Genomic DNA, 19,119 nt, shown 5'->3' with positions numbered 1-19,119 from the left:
AAGGAGATTAGCTTTCGCATTTCTCTACATATTATGTATGAGATGAAAAACACAACTGTTTCTCCAACAAAAGAAGTTAAACTGTTCTCCCTCACCCTCCCGCTCAACTTCCACGCTGCTCCACCTTGTATCCAGATTCTGCATGGAAAGAAAAGCTAGCCACAAAACTGCCTCATTATTTAATTTTCAGTGCCTATTGATCCAGTACATACTGAGCAAAAATACAATACAGCTATACAGTTGCTAAGGCAGTCTTTTTTCTTCTGCTGTTATTCCCTTCTCCTCTTCTTCCCTCTGAATATAATGCTTAGACATGCAGTACCTTCAGTGCATCCTCCTGAGTTGAAAAATCCTCATAGATGCCAGTATTTAGCTCTGGGGCATTCAGCAGCAGTTCAACATCAGCCATGGCCAGCAGGACTTTGTTGATTTCAACCAAGTATTCAGCTGAGAAAGGCAAGGTCCTAACCCCTGTGGCAAAGTGACCTTTTAACCTCTGCTGGACAGGGATTGCCTAAAAACATGAAAGCTCATTTTATATTTCAAAGAACAAACAATTTTATGAAAAAATCCTAAACCAGTAGACTATATTCAGAATAAGTACTTTTCTACATTAAAAGTCAAAACATAGGCCTTCCTAGCAAAGTTACATAAATTCAGAAAGCTGCAAGTCCTGTAGGGAACTGTTTCTATATTTATAAAAAAAGTTAGAAAACAGTAGATATCATGCTTCAGAATGACGCTGTATTATTCTTTATTAAAACCCTAGGGAGTGGAAAGGGCACTGCTGTTTGTCTCACCTGATCCCTACCCACTTGTAGAAACTGCACTTTTCGATCAAGCCTGTATCTACTTGTGACTACAATCCAGTGTCTGCTTTCTTCATCATCCAGGACTCCCAAAAGTTACCAATTTCCTGAAGCAGACTTTATCTTCTCTCCACAGTCTTTTCAATAAGCATCCCCACTCACATTTCACAAACATGTTTTTAAAATAAATTAGTGCTCCACCAGTACCACAACATGCTTTTTGCAGCAACAGGACACTAACTCCTCAAGAGCTTGGCAATTGTTATCTGCTCTGGCTGTAAGACCAGGCTATCTAGCCAAGTCCCGTGTTAGCAGATAAGAAAGCAAGAACAGTAATTTAATGCAGCTTTTTCTTGGGTCATAAATGATGGCCTGGATCAGAAGCATTAGGAAGCCAGCTGCAAGAAGCTGTACTCTGCCATGGCTGGCAAAGGTAGCAGAGGCAGGTGGAGCAGATACTCTGAAGGCTGAAAGCAGTTTTTTGCTGAAAAGGTTTCTTGTCCAAAAGGGTTTTGTTACCATCTCTGAAAACAGACAGGTTCTTTAAAAACCAGCACTGAAAAAGTAAACCCACCTCCAAATACTGAAGAATTTAAGCAACTCCTAAGCCACCATCCTGTACTTAGTGAATCTGAGCCAAGGAAGACACAGAGGCACTTGACTGCATGATTTTAACAGCTGAGAATACATTTAAGAGTGTGAAGAATAAATGTATGTTCACAGCAATTTCAGCCAGCAAATTTTACTTTGCAATTAGTCTGGGCTGCATGCACACATGCAAATCGCCAGCACAGCTGACAACCTGTAAAATATTAATCCCCACTAACAAAGTTGTTTGCAAACACCTGTGTATCTCCCTCCTCCACATGTTTCTGAGCATTTCAAATATGTCACTCAAATTATCTGGAATCTAGCATATGCAGCATGTGTAGTTCAAAAGATAAAAGGACTGCAGCAGAAGAGGTATGTTCATATATTAACCATTCAGGATTTCTTCTCAAGCACTGAATGGTCCTAAGGATTTTGTTTTGTGTTGGTTTGTGGGTTTTTGTTTTGTTTTATTAAGTATACAGTCGTCCCTGTATTGAAACTGGGAACACAGCTGTACTTCCACAAGACCTTCACCCCAAACATGGTATGCTTTCAGTCATTCATTAAACACCAAAGTAGTAGGATGTACAGGCACATAAGCATAAACTGAGTCTCCTGAAAACAAGTATTAAGAGACAAGCATCATAAAATACTCAGCATTGCTTTTGATTCAGTAACAGTACAGCAAGCAAGCACTGCAGTAAAAACCATAAACTACTCCATATGCTGTAGTTACAAATGCAGCATCTTGGTCCCTGATGCTCTCCAAACACATTTTCTTGAGGTGCTGTACATATTTTGTCAGCTTCCCTCACTGAAATTTGGAGCAAAAGCCCAAGGCTTAGACGGTGATATGATTTCCTGTGGAAGGAGAGGCCCCAGCTCCAAAGAGATCAGACAAAGCCTGTGCAATTCAAAGTGGTTTTCCCCCCAAAACATGGAATAAGCCTGGGTTTGAAAAAACACCAGGATACCTGCTGCAGCACAGTCGCCTGCAACATCTTCACAAGGTATTTTCTCTAACTCTCCATCATCCCACAGGTCCCATTCTCACACAGGCAACAGTCCAGAATCCAGACTTCACCCAAATGAATAGGTCACTGGACTTTATTATCTTTCTACTTCATACACATTGCTTCATCTTTTCCCATTAGAAAAACACTTGGGCAAGATTTTAAATAGCATCTGTGGGCACGCAACAAACTTGTTTTCCTCTTGTTGCCAACACTGACATATATCAAAACTTTCTGCTTCCCCAGTAGCGGTTTGCTGCTCTTCTGCAAAGCAGTGAATTCCTCCTGGTGCTGTTCCTGCACAGCAAACCCCATCACTAATCTCCTTCAGCTGCCTCCCATCACTGAGATGATGTTTCCTCCCTTCACAACCCTCCTTCTTACAGGTGAACATATGTAAGTGTTATGAGCACATTAGTGCTTTACTATAGCTGAGTTTTAATTGTTCAGCTGTTCTCTACCTTGCATTGCAGACTGGCAGCTTCTAAAATGCAGCATAAAGTACTAAAAAGTAGAAAGGCAGAAGTTTGACATAACTACTTCATGCAAGTCAAGCACCTGAATGTCACAGAAGCTGGGTTTTAGGGTTTTCTTGTTTTTTCTTTTAAATTTAAGTAAAAGAAAAGCAGACAAAGAAACTCTTAAGCACCCACAAATAAAAAGTGAATCAAAGGTTATTGGGAGGAGGTCTGACTGGATGACTTAATAGCCCTTTTCTACTTTAATTCCAATGGTGGCAGAGCATGTTTATTAAATTTGGTCTCTCTTTAAATACTAGGAAGAATGTAGACTGGGGGGAAAAGGGTAATACTTAATAACTAGTTACTTAGTTACTAGCGTATGTTCTATAAAAAAGGCCCCTCAATGAGAGCTGCTAAAAATAATTTTAATTCAGTAATTAAATAAAAATTTGTTTTTTCCTATACTTAGCATCTACTTTGACCTGTAATTCAGAATTTGGTTTCAGATTTTCTTCCACTTTTACACTTATATGTACTTTGAAGCAAAATCTACAAAAATTCATCTCAAGGAGATACTCTGACTTGCTTCCAAGTGGATTTTGAAAAACACTGCCCACAGAAATTAACATAAAATGAAATAATTTACCTTGCGTGTTTAACTACACAAACATTTTAACCAAAAGTGTTCACGCAATCTTGGATCACCACACAATACTTGTCATCCTTGTAAAGAAATATCTTTTTATTAGAAACACTCACTTTTTAATCATTCCTTGCTCCTTTCTCTCTAATACTCAAAATAGTTCATAGCCAGTTTTCTAGGAAAAGCTAAAGTCTTATGTCCATTTTATTTGTTCTTCTGGGTTAATTAATGCAGTCAGTAAGCAACATATTTGTGGGCCATGTAGCTAATGGTTCATATTTAAGTAGCCCAGAACCTTCCCTATAAAAAGCACAACAGGCAAACAAACACATTTTCTTTATTACAGGAGTAATACTTCAAGAGTCTTCAAGATGGTGTTTGTGTTTCCATTTATAGGAAAAAGTACACTGTGCCTGCAACAGCAAATTCACTTACCATCTGCAAAACTATCATTTTCACTTCAGAACAGTTTTCCAAAACCTGGAAAAATCTCGCAGGAACTTCAGTCAACTAATTACCTCTGCAATTTAAGGTTTCATTTTTCCCTTTCCCTCATTCCAAACCAAGTCAGAACAGAGCAATTTAAATAAATACTAAAGCAAGTTTAGAAAAGGAGGAACTCAAGGAGATACAAATTTCCAGTGCATGCTTTTCTAGCTAACAGATTTGCGGTAAAACAAGAGTTATTCAGGAGTACCTGCTATGCAGAAGGGTTACCAATATTTCAGAGACAATTAGCTCCAAAATCCCTAGAAGCATACACGATGAGGAATATTTATGGTCCAGCTGCTTCCAGCAAATCAATATATAGATATATATGACCTTCAAGCACCATAAATAAGTCCTCTCCTCCACACTCATTTACAAAAACGTAAATAATGTATTACATAAACCCTTAATTGGAGTCCCCTCCCCAGCTTGGCAGCTCAAATTTTTCTTTCCCTTCCTGTTTGCTGATGTCAAACACTAGTTTCTCTTCCTCTGCTCACTGCACCTTCCTTACATCAAGGAGAGCATCTGAGCCAGCTGCGCACCAGTGGGTTAAGAATTCATCTAGTGCTTCTCAGTCCTGAGCTGAGCTGAGCAAAAAGCACTGCAATTTGCTATTTGGGGGCCCTATGGATGTATCCAGGGTTTTCCTTTCCCTGCCTTCATCAGACATCCCCACTGACTAAAGAACCGGGAGGGAAGGTGTTCAACCACAGAATAGATGGTAACAACTGGGGAGGGGCAGTTTCTACTGCAGAACTTCACCATTAGGGTTCCACCTGGTGCTGAGGGTAAGTCAAGTCTGGTGGCTTGAAGAAAACTCTGGAAAAACTGTGTTAAATTAAAATGATGATGATACTTGGGAACACTATTTGTGAATTCTATTTCTCCCTTCAGAAATGGTATGGTCTCATACCATTTTTGGTGTTGAAGATCAATTAGTAAAGCAGGTGAAAGAACAAGCCATAAAGGTAAAATAAGGTCACCTGAGACAGGCTGGCTCATCACTCAAGTATCGGAGAGCTAGAGGCACAGGCACAGGCAGCAAAAGCAGCAGTTCCCGAGTTTCCCAGCAGTAATAAAAACTGCTGTGGTCCCTTTCCAAAAGTCTAGCTGACTCAGCCAGACTAGAAACTACATCTGGGAGTATAAGGATATTTTTACACAATATAACTAACTCTGAGCAAAGATAACGTTTGCCCATCGATAGTCTACTGTAATTGCTATGGCAATCCATATTTACACGATATTCTGCATTCAGCCCCCAGATACCAAAATGCAGTAATACAGGAATGGATCCAGTAGTACTAGGGATTAGCTGCAGTGTATTCCTAAAGAAAAAGGCTTTATAGGAGACAAAGAATTTTCCTTGGAGAAAATTAGTCAACCTGAAGCATGACCAACAGTGACAAGAAAGACCAGTCTGTGGCACAACTGGACTGCTGCCATTAGAAAGAACCATCCAGGTGCACCTTTTTCCCCTTTTCAATCCAGTAATTGATTCATTTAAAGCAACTGACAGTGAAATAGAACAACTGAATCATGCTGTTTTACTTTAAATGCACATGGATCCCCATTTCCTTCAAATTCCCTGGCATCAGTCAAGTCCCAAGGTCTCACGTGCAAGTACCACAGTACACCAGGAGTGACCGCTGGGGACCCAACAGAGCAGTCAGATGTCAGAGAGCTAAACAGACTTTGGGGCCATCTTCGCTGCCATCTTGAAAAAGTTTCTCTAAAAACAAGCAGATTTAGAAGGTTTACTTTCATAGCTGGTACTGAATAACCAGCGTGACCAAGGAGAGCAGACCGGCTGCCATAGGTCTACAGCTGTCATAGGCAGCTTGAAGCCACACAGCACTACAGCTGAGAATGAAGAGCACCACATCACGATTTTGTGGTGAGTCTCGCAGGGAACCAGAGCATTTTACCCCTGCCTCCAAGTTAATTGGTGCTGGGTTATAAAGTTACAGAGCAGTCAAAAAGAGATTGATTGGTTTTAATTATGAAGCTTCATATGCAGAAACTGAGAAGTACTTGACAGATTGCTTAGCCCCCAAGCTTGTCCAAGAAATTACTTACTGCTTCACAAGGTTCCTCACTGTTATTGCCTAAAATATTAATGTAATTACCATGCAACCAAAGTGTTTTGAAGGATGAAAAGGAGAAATTAAATTTAAAAAAAAAAAAAAACAACAAAAAACAACCACCACCAAACAACACCAAAACAAAAAGCCACTGAAAGTATATGTACCCTCAACAATTAAGACATACAGCTTTCTGGGCAGTAAATTTTTTCAGACCCTGACATCCTATTAAATCAGTTATGAAATTGTTTGTCAAGACCTGCACACACACTTTATCACACATAACTCTTCTCATCAGAAATACTTCAACCTTTGTCATTTTTATTAATCTTCATTGTGTAAAGTAATATCAATCTCACAAGGGTAGTTATCACTCCCTAAGCACTTGAGGCAGCGAAAGGCAGCGTCACAGTAGTTACAATATCCCAACCACAGGATGCAGAGGCACTGAGTTTAAGCCTCAAACAAGGCTTTTATCATACCTGCACCAACCAGACACTGAATCAGGCTGTTTGAGCCAGGGTATCAAAAAGAGCTAAGCCTAATCCCCATGAGAAAGACTGGCAAAAGAAACTGGCCTGATTCAACCATACCACCCAGATCACGCTCTAAGACTTGGGCTTGACGGCTGGGATATTTTGGACCTATGATCACTATGTAGAAATCCCAAACTAGTGTTTCCTAGTGAAAAATGAACACTGTCTTTTTGAAAACACTTCTTTCCAAGAAGGTGCCAAAAGGAACAGCCATAAAACCCTAATGTATGAATCTCTAAAGTTCATACATGGTCTTCACTCCATTTCCTCTAAGGGAAAAAAAAAAAAAAAAAAAAAAGGTCTCATTTTTCTGTAGTTTTTGTTCACCTTCCACACCTTGCAGCCCTGTCAGACGGTGCTCAGCCTCATCCAGCCACTTCATTAGGCTGTCATGTTCCTTCTTATACTGGGAAAACACTGGGGAGAGTTCCACCACCTGCCTCCTTTGAAATGACCTGCACTCCTACAATCCAGTGTATTAGGAAAACATGATATAAGAGGGAAGTGATGAACAGGATAAGTGTTATTTATTTGAAAAACAAAAATACTTGAGTGATTCATTTGAAGAAGCATATTCCAAAATATGCAATAGCAGCCATTTATTTTTTAAAATAGCTATATTCTATTTATCTGCACAGACATGTAATCAAAGCCGGCCTGAGGGTCTTACCCTGCCTTTGAGCTACATCTCACCTTACCAACTCTAATACGATTCAAACAGGCGAGCTAAAAGGAGTATAAGAATACAGATCCCCTTTGTTCTACACAAAAGCATTTTTAATATGGCATATGTATGAAAGCACCACAACATGCTAGAGTCCGCAACTGCTGATAATAGCCTCTTACAGGAAGCAAGAGGAATTCAGGAGCAGACTCATATTCACATAAACCTCTGCAGTTGAGAGCTCAATGAATATGTTTGTATACATGTGTCTGTGTAGTCATTCTTCACACAGCCTGGTGGAGACAAACCTCCACTGGAGGACCAGTAGAGACAAGTGAAGAAAATGCCCAACTGTCTGCACCCATCTGTGTAAATACAGATAGGGTGGCCCTTTGTGAAGCTGTGAAAAGGACTTTAAAAATCAAAACTACTCCCCCAAAACTTTGCAATGACAAAATTCATATTTGGGAATTGCAAAGAGTCAGAGTCAGAGTATGTGTACGCACATTTAACTCTTCCCCACAGAAAAAAGTCATAACCAGGTTGTAAGTGGGATACGTTCATAAATCAGCTTTAACTACAGTAACTATCATAATCATACCTGCACACTGTTGTACTTTTTCTGCAAAAGTAACAGCTGTATGCGGATCTTCTCTCTCTTATGGTCCTCCATAGGCTGCTGTAACAACTGCCCTCCTCTCTGTAAAACTTCTTCAATCTGAGCTCTTTCTTGATCCAGCTAAAATTACACAAGACTATATTATCTACAGAAAGTTCAGCTATAGTTTCCAAAATGAATTTATTACCTGCTCAGATATTAACAGTAATGGTACCAAGCTGTTGTTTTATTATTCAAACGTGAGCCAAAAAACTCAAGCAGAGATTCTCCTCCACAACTACCAAATTCTAAAATCCAACTTGGTCATTCCATAAACTTCATGAAGAGATGCCCTGCAGGAAGCTCACTCGATGAGCCAGCAGTAGGCAGCCACAGCAAGAGGGTGTTAAGACTTCAGCTCCATTTTTACTCTAAATGTTCCTTGATAATAATAAGCAAGTTCAGAGCAGAATAGCAAGAAAAAGAAAACATAGTATATTTAAAAACAGCACAAAGGAAAGCAAATGCTCCATAAAAATGGGTACTTCCACAGGAGCCTTGTAAAAATTGTTTTCTGTCGTATACATGCCATTTGCCATAGACATATTATAAACTGAGCTGGAAAGCTGAATATGTCATGTGCTTAAAAGGAAGTTCGATAGGGTGGCCTGATAGGACTTTACCCAATTTTGTAGCCAACAAGGCTAGTGTGGACAAGATGCAAACAAAAGTATGACCGTTTTACACAGGAGAATAGCAGAGCCTAGATAAGAATCTAGAAAAAGACAAATTTTGTTCTGAGTTCTTATTTGGACATGCTATGGGCCGCATTACAACACCCTTATTTGCACCTCATCTCAAAAATATCCACTGACCTGCCCTATGCACTGTGATCCAATATATCATACCAGTTTAAATTTAAAGTGAAAAAAAAATCTACCCAATGCAATAGATTAGAGGCCCAAAATGGCTAAATACATAGTAAGAGTCTCAGCTGCACTAAGTAATCATTTCAACATAAGTTCAAACAGTTAGACATGAAGAAAGAAAAAAGAAAGTTTTGCACCCTGTTACGTTTACAGGAAGGATTCCTTATAAACAGCTACTTTGAGTATAAGAGAGGAGATAAATGGAAATCAAGGTTCACTACCTGAATTATATAAAACCATGATGAAAACACGGACAGATATATGACTAGTTACTCTCAACACACTAGCCAAGAGGCAGCAGCTACGGGAAAATTGTGCAGTGTTTCCAACAACCTAGTAATTCCCTTCATTTTCTACTCCTGTCTTAAAAAGATTTTCTCAGAAGAATTCCCCCTCGAAGTCAGGAGGAATGTAACATGTGGACAAAATAGAAAGGGAGTTAGTCAGTTATTTAATTCTTCCATTGCTCACAAACCTTTTCATCTTCCCCACTCAACTCCAGATGCTTTTCCACAACTCTTAACATATTCTGTATGTCACTCTCAAATTTTTCCAGGTCTGGAAAAGCTACTCTGACTTCACGGGGCTCTGACATGACAGGAAGTCGTTCCTGTCCAACAAGCATCTGCAAAGCAAAATAAAACTTTGTTCAAGCTGAAAATTTAGTCTGAGCTGTCACACACAGTTTAATGATTTAAACCAGTTCTCCATGAACAGGCACACTGCTTTGTAGGACCATCAGATATCAGCATTTAAAAGAGCTGCTTGATCTAACACTGAGAGTTAGCTTTGACACAGTGTTGATAGGTATTACCAAGCTTCTAGCTTCAATCAGAGCATTTGGGTCTCAAAACAAACAAAAAACCCTCCAGTCACATCTTACGGTGTTGTTCTGTACTTCATATAAAGATGTACTGCAATATATACATTTTTGTGATCTTTTATAACACACAGTTATTTGTAAATTTTCCCTTGCAACTCAAATTATCACCTGCTACTCTGGTAAAAAAAAAAAAGCGGTTGGTCTAAAAATCAGTCTATTCATTTTTCACATATAAATATCTAAACTGAAAAGAGAATCAAAAACAGAGAAGTGCTGTTCTAACACTAAAGTTATTTTACATCATTTTGGCATAGAGCCCCCAAACATGTGTTGGGGCTGACTCATCCTCACCTTGGCACTCTTGATGTGCTGAGAGACCTTCTCAAAGTTACGGTTCAGTTCAGCCAGTTTGGGTTCAACAAGTTCACGGCATGACACACCCCGACCATTCATTAGGATGATAGCCTGATCACGCACATTATCCACTCGCAGACTAACATCATCTAATTCAGATGTTAAGCGCTAAGAAGTGAAAAAAAATGCAAGAGGTTACCCTAGGAAATGAAAAAATATTTAAAAAAAATCCAAGCAGCAAACCTGATTTCATTTCATTTAGAATCCAGAAGTGGTTACTTGACAAGTAACAAGGCCAAGTGCCAGGTCCTGCACATGGCTCACAGCAACCCCAAGCAGCGCTACAGGCTTGGGGCAGAGTGGCTGGAAAGCTGCCTGGCAGAAAAGGACCTGGGGGTGTTGGTTGACAGCCGACTGAATATGAACCAGCAATGTGCCCAGGTAGCCAAGAAGGCCAACAGGATCCTAGCCTATATCAGCAATAGTGTGGTGAGCAGGACTAGGGAAGTGATCGTCCCCCTGTACTCGGCACTGGTGAGGCCCCACCTCAAGTACTGTGTTCAGTTTTGGGTCCCCCACCACAAGAAAGACATTGAGGCGCTGGAGCATGTCCAGAGAAGGGCAACAAAGCTGGTGAGGGGTCTGGTGAACAAGTTTTATAAGAAGCGACTGAGGGAACTGGTTTTGTTTTGCCTGGAGAAGAGGAGGCTGAGGGAAGACATTGCCGCTCACTACAACTACCTGAAAGGAGGTTGTAGTGAGGTGGGGGTCAGTCTCTTCTCCCAGGTAACAAGAGATAGGACAAGAGGAAATGGCCTCAAGTTACAGCAGGGGAGGTTTAGATTGGATATTAGGAAACACGTCTTCACAGAAAGGGTTATCAAGCACTGGAACAGGCTGCCCAGGGAAGTGGTGGAGTCACCATCCCTGGAGGTATTTAAAAGACGGGTAGATGTGGTGCTTAGGGACATGGTTTAGTGGTGGTTCTGGTAGTGTTAGATTGATGGTTGGACTCAATTATATTCAAGGTCCCTTCCAACCTAGACGATTCTATGATTCTATGACAGCGACATTTCCTACCTTCACAGTTTCCTCCTTTTTGCTTGCTGACTTTTTTTCAATCTCATCCAGCAATGCTTCAGCCTGATACAACCAAGTACTTATGTGGGCAACATTTTCATCAAAAATTTCCAGCTGGCTCTGATGACTCTGGAAAAAGATGGAAAAAAAAAAAAAGTATCAATGTGAGAAACTTTAAAAAAATCCACAAAAAACACTCCAACACAAAACCCAAAAACACCCACACAAAAAAATCACACACCAAAAGAAACCTCTGCCAAAACAACCATTATGAGTAAAAAGGTGATCAATGTCATAAAGCGTTACGGATACACCTTGGAAAGGAACACTGAAAATTAGATTGTACCTTTCACCTTCAATAAGTATTTATAGGAACTCAATTTTCATTCTATACCCTTTGATATTATTGCTCCTAATTCATAGAAAGGGAAACAGAGACAGCTGACTTGTTTTTTCCATCTAAATAAAGACAAAGTGTATTACAACATTACAGCCAGACCACAACATCTCAACAGTCAACCAAAAAACACACGATTTCTTTCCATTATTACTAGCAGATACAACAATATACATTGTGTGTGGTTGTTGTTGGGTGTTGGTGTTTTGTAATTGAAAGTGGATTACACCAAAACCTACACATTGCAATAGTAACGTTTTGCTATTTTAGTGATTACATTAATCTATTTCTTCCTCTTAAGAAAAGTCACCACATCGAAGGCATGTTAATTACGTCTGCTTTTGTATGCATTCAGAAATTGTAACGTTAAGGGCTGCAGACAGAAACAACACATTATTCTGTGTGACAAAGCAAAGCTATTCAGATGCAGAGAAGTACCATCCTGCTTAAGCACAGAACTTCTTACCCAAAAATGGGTTAGCTAAGCTTTGATCTTTTAGACTAAAAAAACAAAGGGAGAGGAGGCAAGAGACAGAAGGCCTATGATCGCTCTCTGTCAACATCAAGAAACTTATGTCTTCACCTAGTGAACAATTTAACCTAACAAAGTTGGCACAAGGACAATATTCATCACGAGACTTGAACATAATTTAGAAGCTTTTTAGTTGTAGATCATCCTCACAGCATTCACAAATGAGGGTAAACTACATGACTACTCCTATCATGGACGTCATTGGATTATGAAATGAACAGTACAACCTGCCACAGACACTGGACAGGATGTACAGGGCTCACCATCTAGGTATTCACCAAAGTCTCCACAATTTCAGCCCATACCAGGAGCTTCTGAAGGTGGATTGTCGTAACTAGCTGAACAACAGAGAAATACCTTATCTATCAAGCTGATGCTAGCATCAATTGTAGACTGTTTCACGTCCATTTAGCAAAACTTGCAGCATTTGGCTGTATAGTACGCTTAGTCTTCCATTTACTCAGACAGACAGACACTCCTGGCCTCAACTCAGAGTCGGCATATTCTTAAACACTTGCAGTTATGGGCTGTCCAAAAGAGCAATAGGCTGACAGAGCGCTTTGTTGAATACCACTAGGAAGTTATCAGTTGTCCATCAAACAGCCATCATCCGGGTCTCGAGAAAAATCTATCGACACGAAAACACTCTGCTTATGCTGGAGCTGGCACAGAGATTTCTTTCCGGCTGAATGAAGAGCAGCACACACAGCAGCCTCATCGAAACCAATCCTTTTGGGATAGTTCCTTTTGGGTTTTACTTACATTAATAAATTCTTGGTCTTATAAGAAAGTTACATAGAAAACACAAGATCCAACTTCTGAGCTCTAATCTGTTATAAAACAAACAACGCTTCCATAACCTGGTGATTTCTTTCCCTTCATTTTAATCTGGCAGAATCAGCTACTACTAGTTAATGAGTAAACCCACTAGCAGGTTTATGAATGCTTATATGCCCCATAACCCACTCAGTTTATGTGCAGTGGTAGACGCCACCTTTCAGGATTGTTTAGAAAGTTACTTCTACGCACTAGGGTAGCAAGAATTGTATTAAGAGTTAAATAACAAGTGGACAGAAAAGGCTAGCGCTATTGGTGTAGCAAGACAGAAAGCGATACGACGTTAACAGGGAAGAGGTACAAGGAGATAAATTTGTAAATAAAGACAACAGATTAAAAATGTAATGTGATGGCACATAAAAGGGGGGTGAAGAGGAATGATAAAGAGATTAAGGCAACAGATATGTGAAAGGTGTTCACTAAGCATATGCTGGATTTTCTACAAAAAAGATGAATTACACCCCAAAGTCTAGGGAGACCAAGAACCCAGAAAAGTCTAGCACTGAAGCCAGAAGAAAGAGAAAGGCAAAAGAAAAAAAAAAACAAGTTAAACCTACAGTTTTACTCTCTAGAACTAAGCAGGTTATTTCCACTCAGTCAAGTTAACTGCCTATTTGGGATATTTACATAGTTTCATCACTCTCACATCCAGATTCTGCATTTTCATCTCCTACCCACTGAGCAATAGCCACTACTACCAACTACATGGTACCAGTGCCTATCAGCACATCTAAAACACTCGCAAAACGGTTTCCCGCCTTCCTCACCGTATATAACCTCATGACTCACCTCTCCATCTACAGAGTAACCAGCTATCCATTCTGTGTTTCTCTAAGTCCATAAGGCACCATGGAAGCTTCCCATCAACAGCAACTGCTCCAAGGGTGTGGAAGGAGAACTACCCTGAATATTTGTCACACATGCAGCTTACCAACAAGGTGTCACACCAGTCCTCGGTCCAGGTACGAACTCTACTCCAACCAGCATTAAGGACACACAGCTTCTCCTCCAGGGAAGTCTCACTCCCTTCCACCAGAGCCTGGAGCGCAGTGCAGCTTTCAGTGATGCTCTTCAGATCAGCTTTCCTCCTCTCCAGCTCTCTCAGCACATTCTGAAACAAAAGGAGCCATTAACATTACACACTGCTCCCAAGGGCAAAGGAGCCGTGTTTTGACCTCCACAAGAAACAAATAGTATCATAGTTGGTCTTCACTTGAGAAAAAAATCAAACCAACTAGAATCACCTTCTGTTTATAGTCACTCTCTGTAGATAGTGATCTCTTTTTTGAGAGAGAGAGAGAGAAGCAAGCGGGAGCACAGTGTATGTAAGTGTCCTGAATAACTTAGCTTGAGACCTTTTTGTTTGTTGTTTCATAACATCTTCACGGTTCCTTTTCATTATGTTGGTAAAGCAGGTGTATCACATCATATTATAGGTGCAATTTTAAAAGGTTCTTTTCTGCACTGTCAAGCACCACAGAGAACGCAATTTTCAAGAGACACTTTGGATTTCTCTGTATCTTGTTCTATTAAAGTACTCTTGCAGTTGGCAACAACAAGGAAAGTGGTAGGCTAAGGCTGAATGTTTGTTTGAGAACAACCACCACTCATTACTGCATGTGTTCAATTCACTTGCTACATATTCAAGAAGCCCTATTGTTATATTTCTTATACATAGATAAGTAAATGTATGTATCTTTAGCTATAATATTTTTTCCAAGTCACCACTGATTTTAAATAGTTGATGTTTTTTTAACTGGAAAAAAAACCCATCTTCTTCAAAAGAAAAAATACTGACATACAAATTAACTAACACATCGTCTTTTGAATATCACTATACAGTTTCCATGTGAAAAATAGCACCTCTTGCCACATAAGATCACCAATTATTATTGATAACATCTGGCTATTTAGAAAGCTCTTTGATGTCAGCGTACAGTGCGTGGAAGAATGCAGTTAATCACAACTGGTGTCTGGAGTTCCTTGAACATCTTATTACCTGTGAAGTAACTAATTTATTGTTTACTCATAACTTATTATCTTAGAGACAGAAACAAATACTCAAGTTACTACATTTTAAAATTGCCCCTAGAAAACCTTAAGACAGGAAGGACAACTTTACATGCAACATAAAGGGCTTGTCCTCCTGATGGTGCAGCATAAGAGTTCAGGAACTATTTGCATTGCTTACAAATGCGTAGTAAGTATACTTCAGTTTGGAAAGAAATCTTAAGGATACTGGCACAGCAGAAGGGTAGTGCTAATAATTGCTAATCCTGAGTGAAATGGGTGAGAACAGGTTATCATTAGATGCTTTTATAATTTTGTAAGTTTTCAAGTTTTAAGATTGTACACAGACCTATTCCAAAAGTAAAAGGTAAGATAAAACAATGAATGGAAAGACCAGTATTGCTGAAGTGTATCAGCTGACATTCATTGCTAACTCCAACTATTACACAGACCAGTTTCTACAGTGTGAGAAAATAGATAATTTGCTTCAGAATGATTAGAACACATTTGCCCACTTCCATGAAAAGTTCCAATTTATAGATGAAAGAAAATAAGGAATTATAGGAGCTTTTTGTTTTGCAAAGTCACAATTTTGAAGACAAAACTGTTTAAATGAAAAGTTCCAAACTCATTTTTTCATTAAAAAGTCAATGAACTTTCAGTTTACTCTACTAGCAAAATATTTGACCAAGCTCAAAATTATATTTGCTGATAATTAAGAATATTATACTTACGAACTGTTTTAGAGATACAGTGAGTCACTTAAATACCTATTAATACTGAATATGTAAGAATATATTTAATATTTACTGGCCATTTAAGTTTGAGGTAAGATGCCTGAGATGAAACAGATAAGACTCAGTGAGGTACTGAATGTGATCTACTGAATCTACTAAAATTTCATGATGTAAGAGATTTAGGAACAAGTTACAGGGATTTAAATTCACAGCCACTTCTACACAGTATTGCCATAATGTTAAAAATTTATTCTACAGATATTTAGAGCGTGCTTACTTTGGCCCAGGCAATTTCTGAATCCAGATCAGAAAGCAAGCTCTCTGAAGTGGACTTCTGCACGAGCTCAGCCTCAGTGGTAGCTAGCCACTCTGACAAAGAGGTAGCCTCTTTCCTCATTTTACGTGCCAGCTGGGATGCTCTTTCAAGGTCTTGCTTTCCTTCTGTCACCTACAAAAAAATAAAAAGGAAAAAAGAAAACAAAATTAGATTTTAAAAGATAGCAAAAATGAAAGTGCTAGCCAGCCAAAATATCCACCGAATATATAAAATCCTCGGATATGAAGACTGTCTTGCATTAGAGAAGGACACTGAAAAGAACAGTTGTTTATAAACATCTGCATCTTACTATACAAAGCAGAATATATAAAACTAGAATACTTTTAAATTAAGGTGCACTTAAGGGAGAAAAAGAAGTCTGCATACCAACTTCTTTACAGCTAGTAATCACCAAATCGAGGGTTAAGCTTTGTCTATTATGATCCTTTAACTGAAACTCAAGGTGATATAGAATCCAGTCACTCACTCACACAGGTAAAATTCAGTGCCTTTTTGTGTTTTGATAGACCTCCTAGCTGTCAAGAAAAATTTTGCTGAAAATCTAGTCTGCCCTTGAAAACATCTCAGCAAAGTGAATATGAAATTTGATTTTTGCTGCAGTATAATCAATTCTATTTCACACTGGCTTCACAATTAGTCTGGTCAAACTTTAACACAGACTTGAGAATAAATCCAGCCCTAGCAGTCAGAATCAATTGACATTTCAAAAAATTGCCCTCTGTCTCAGCTTAATGTTTGCATGTATTTATTCAAAATAATGCATTCTTTGAAGCTCTAAAAAAATAAATTCAGACACAAACAAAATCATAACATTATACTGCAAATAACTCTGCCTTTCTATCCTTTCCCTGTTTCTTGTCCACATGCTTTCTGAGTCATAGACGTACAGGTTCCACTAGAATCCACATCTTTGTGAATGTTCTCCGCTTTACAACAATAAAATGTTTCCTAAGACCCATTTCAAGATATTCCAAACATATAATCTGGCCACTTACCCAAATATTCATTCACAGAACAGGCATAAGTCTGCTTGGACTTCTGTCTTCATTTAGGTAAGAAAAGAAGCCCGTATTTCTCTCCTGCCCTCTAAGGGCTTATTCGTTTTTAAACACTTCACTTAGACAAATAACTAGTGAATTACTAAGAAAATTACTCAAATCAATATTTAATGCAGTTCATGGGAAACACAGGTTTGCCTGCATTTTCTATTTCATACTGAGAGCAACCCTTTAGCTGGATTACCATTAAAAACCATCATGACACCTCTTAAAAAAAAAAAAAGATATCAACTCCAACTTTTCATACAACAATCTGATAGTAAATTGTCTTGCAGGCTGGCGTACAGACAAGAGAATGTACAACAGTGCCCAACGACTTTAACAAATAGCAGGGCAGCTTTGCCAGAATGATGAAAGCTCTGTGAACCTTCCTTTCTCAAGGCTACCTCCCCTTCAGAAACACTCCGTGAGCACAGGGGTCTTACACAACTACAGGATTGTTATGTGTAATCTAGTCTTTCAACTGATTGCTCCTGGATGTAGGAACTAGCCTATACAGTAACAGCTTCAGAATCAAAACATCATCTGACATCAAAACAACAAGGAAGGGAATTTATATGCAGGCATATGTTCATATGTATGGGTTTTTTTCTTACCTGTGCCCCCAAGTCATTGTAAAGAAATTTCAATGCTGTCAGTTGTTCATCCATCCCTTTGGGATTATCTGTCTGTTGTTTCTGTACAATTTGCCTTCCTGTCTTGATGACGGTTTCAACCTCCAATTTCACCTCACTGAGGGTCTTATAGAGTTTCTAAAAACACAAATATGTATATTGGTGATCAATTAGTAATGCAGATTTTCATTAGTACTCAGATTTTAGTAATGCAAAAAATTTTTTTTTTTTTTTTTAATGCAGTAATTGCAGGACCTCACCATCAGATAGCAATTAAATTCTGAGCTATGGATTAAGAGCAATGTCTGCCAAGATTTTAAACTCCGGATGCTCCATATTTTATTCTAGTTTTCATTTGCACCCAAAAAAAAGAATTAACCCAGTAATTACTCCATAGCATCACTACATGTGGCAAGGCTAACGTTGTGATCTGTACGTGATCTTATGTATAGTATTTGTTTTGTTCAAATACCAAGAACCAAGTGAACTTGCCCCTGGAGTGATGATACTCCCTAACATGAGGATGAGCCAGGGAAAGGAGTTTATAAAAACTCAGCTGTTCCACCACACCTGTGATCAACAATTCACTTTTATGTCCACATTCTCACCCAGAAGGATTAGAGGCTTTTAGTTATCAATTGTTCTGTTGGCGTTTTGCAAAAAGTTGTAACAGTTCCACCAGGACTTTAAGCAAAATTTCCTCAGGAGAGAGATTAGGCAAGGAAGAAAAGAAGAAAAAAAAAAAAAAATCACACAAGAAAGAAAACACCCCCAAGCATGAGTTAAGAACATTGCATACTTACCATGCACCTGTCCAGATGAGCTTGGATTACATCTGGGTCAGTATCCTTCACATCCAAGACATGAAGTTCTGCTTTTACACCATCCAACACCCGCTTGCAATCCAACATGCGCTGCTCAAAATTGGCTGGTTTCTGGAAAAGCTGATACTTTGTAGACACTTCACGGAGTTTTCTCTGTTTTAATGAATATTATGTTAAAAGATTGTTTTAAATTAGTATCTGTACTTCAAAAAAAATAACATTTAAAGCATCCCCTCCTGCAGATTCTAACTCACCTCTCATGCCACCACGACTCAGTACACACGGCAACACTCTTTGCCAAGCCAAATTCCATCACCTATTCCTAATCACCACCTGAGGTGCAAGAGCTATAATTCTGTATCATACACTTTCAAAATATCCATTCTACTAAAATACAGGGGCTTTCTGACTTTCAGCATTTATCCCATGATACTTAAGAAATGCAGACTTCCTTATTCAACTCATCTAATGCTGCTTGTTTCCTAATGAAAGCATGTAAAAGCATATACTGTTTACTTCTGAGGTTCAGTTGACCGCACCAAGCAATTTGCAGGCTGACAACAGCAGTGCGTAATTGAAAACCAGAAGCTCTTCACATTTAAATTCTTAGCGCGGCCCTCGTATGTTTACCTGCAAAGCATCCAGCTGAGTTCCACCACGGGGAGACCTGCATTCAGGAGACGCAGGAGGGAAAGA

General features: G+C 39.1%; 1 protein-coding gene across 1 annotated transcript in view; it reads right to left on the bottom strand.

Annotated features, from left to right (window-relative positions):
- The window catches only part of UTRN (utrophin), a 389,280-nt gene that overhangs the window by 242,554 nt on the left and 127,607 nt on the right, over positions 1-19,119 (bottom strand). The window contains 11 exon segments of the mRNA XM_009895523.1: positions 323-516; positions 6,942-7,092; positions 7,895-8,032; positions 9,296-9,445; positions 9,995-10,165; positions 11,078-11,206; positions 13,775-13,954; positions 15,868-16,038; positions 17,582-17,737; positions 18,403-18,576; positions 19,054-19,119. The exon segment at positions 19,054-19,119 is cut by the window's right edge and continues 3 nt beyond it. Of these exon segments, the coding sequence (XP_009893825.1) occupies positions 323-516; positions 6,942-7,092; positions 7,895-8,032; positions 9,296-9,445; positions 9,995-10,165; positions 11,078-11,206; positions 13,775-13,954; positions 15,868-16,038; positions 17,582-17,737; positions 18,403-18,576; positions 19,054-19,119 (1,680 nt within the window).

This window comes from Charadrius vociferus, unplaced genomic scaffold (genome assembly GCF_000708025.1).
Source record: "Charadrius vociferus isolate BGI_N301 unplaced genomic scaffold, ASM70802v2 scaffold142, whole genome shotgun sequence".
Taxonomy (NCBI): domain Eukaryota; kingdom Metazoa; phylum Chordata; class Aves; order Charadriiformes; family Charadriidae; genus Charadrius; species Charadrius vociferus.
Note: the sequence above shows the minus strand (reverse complement) of the source record. Positions and strands in the feature narration are given on the sequence as shown.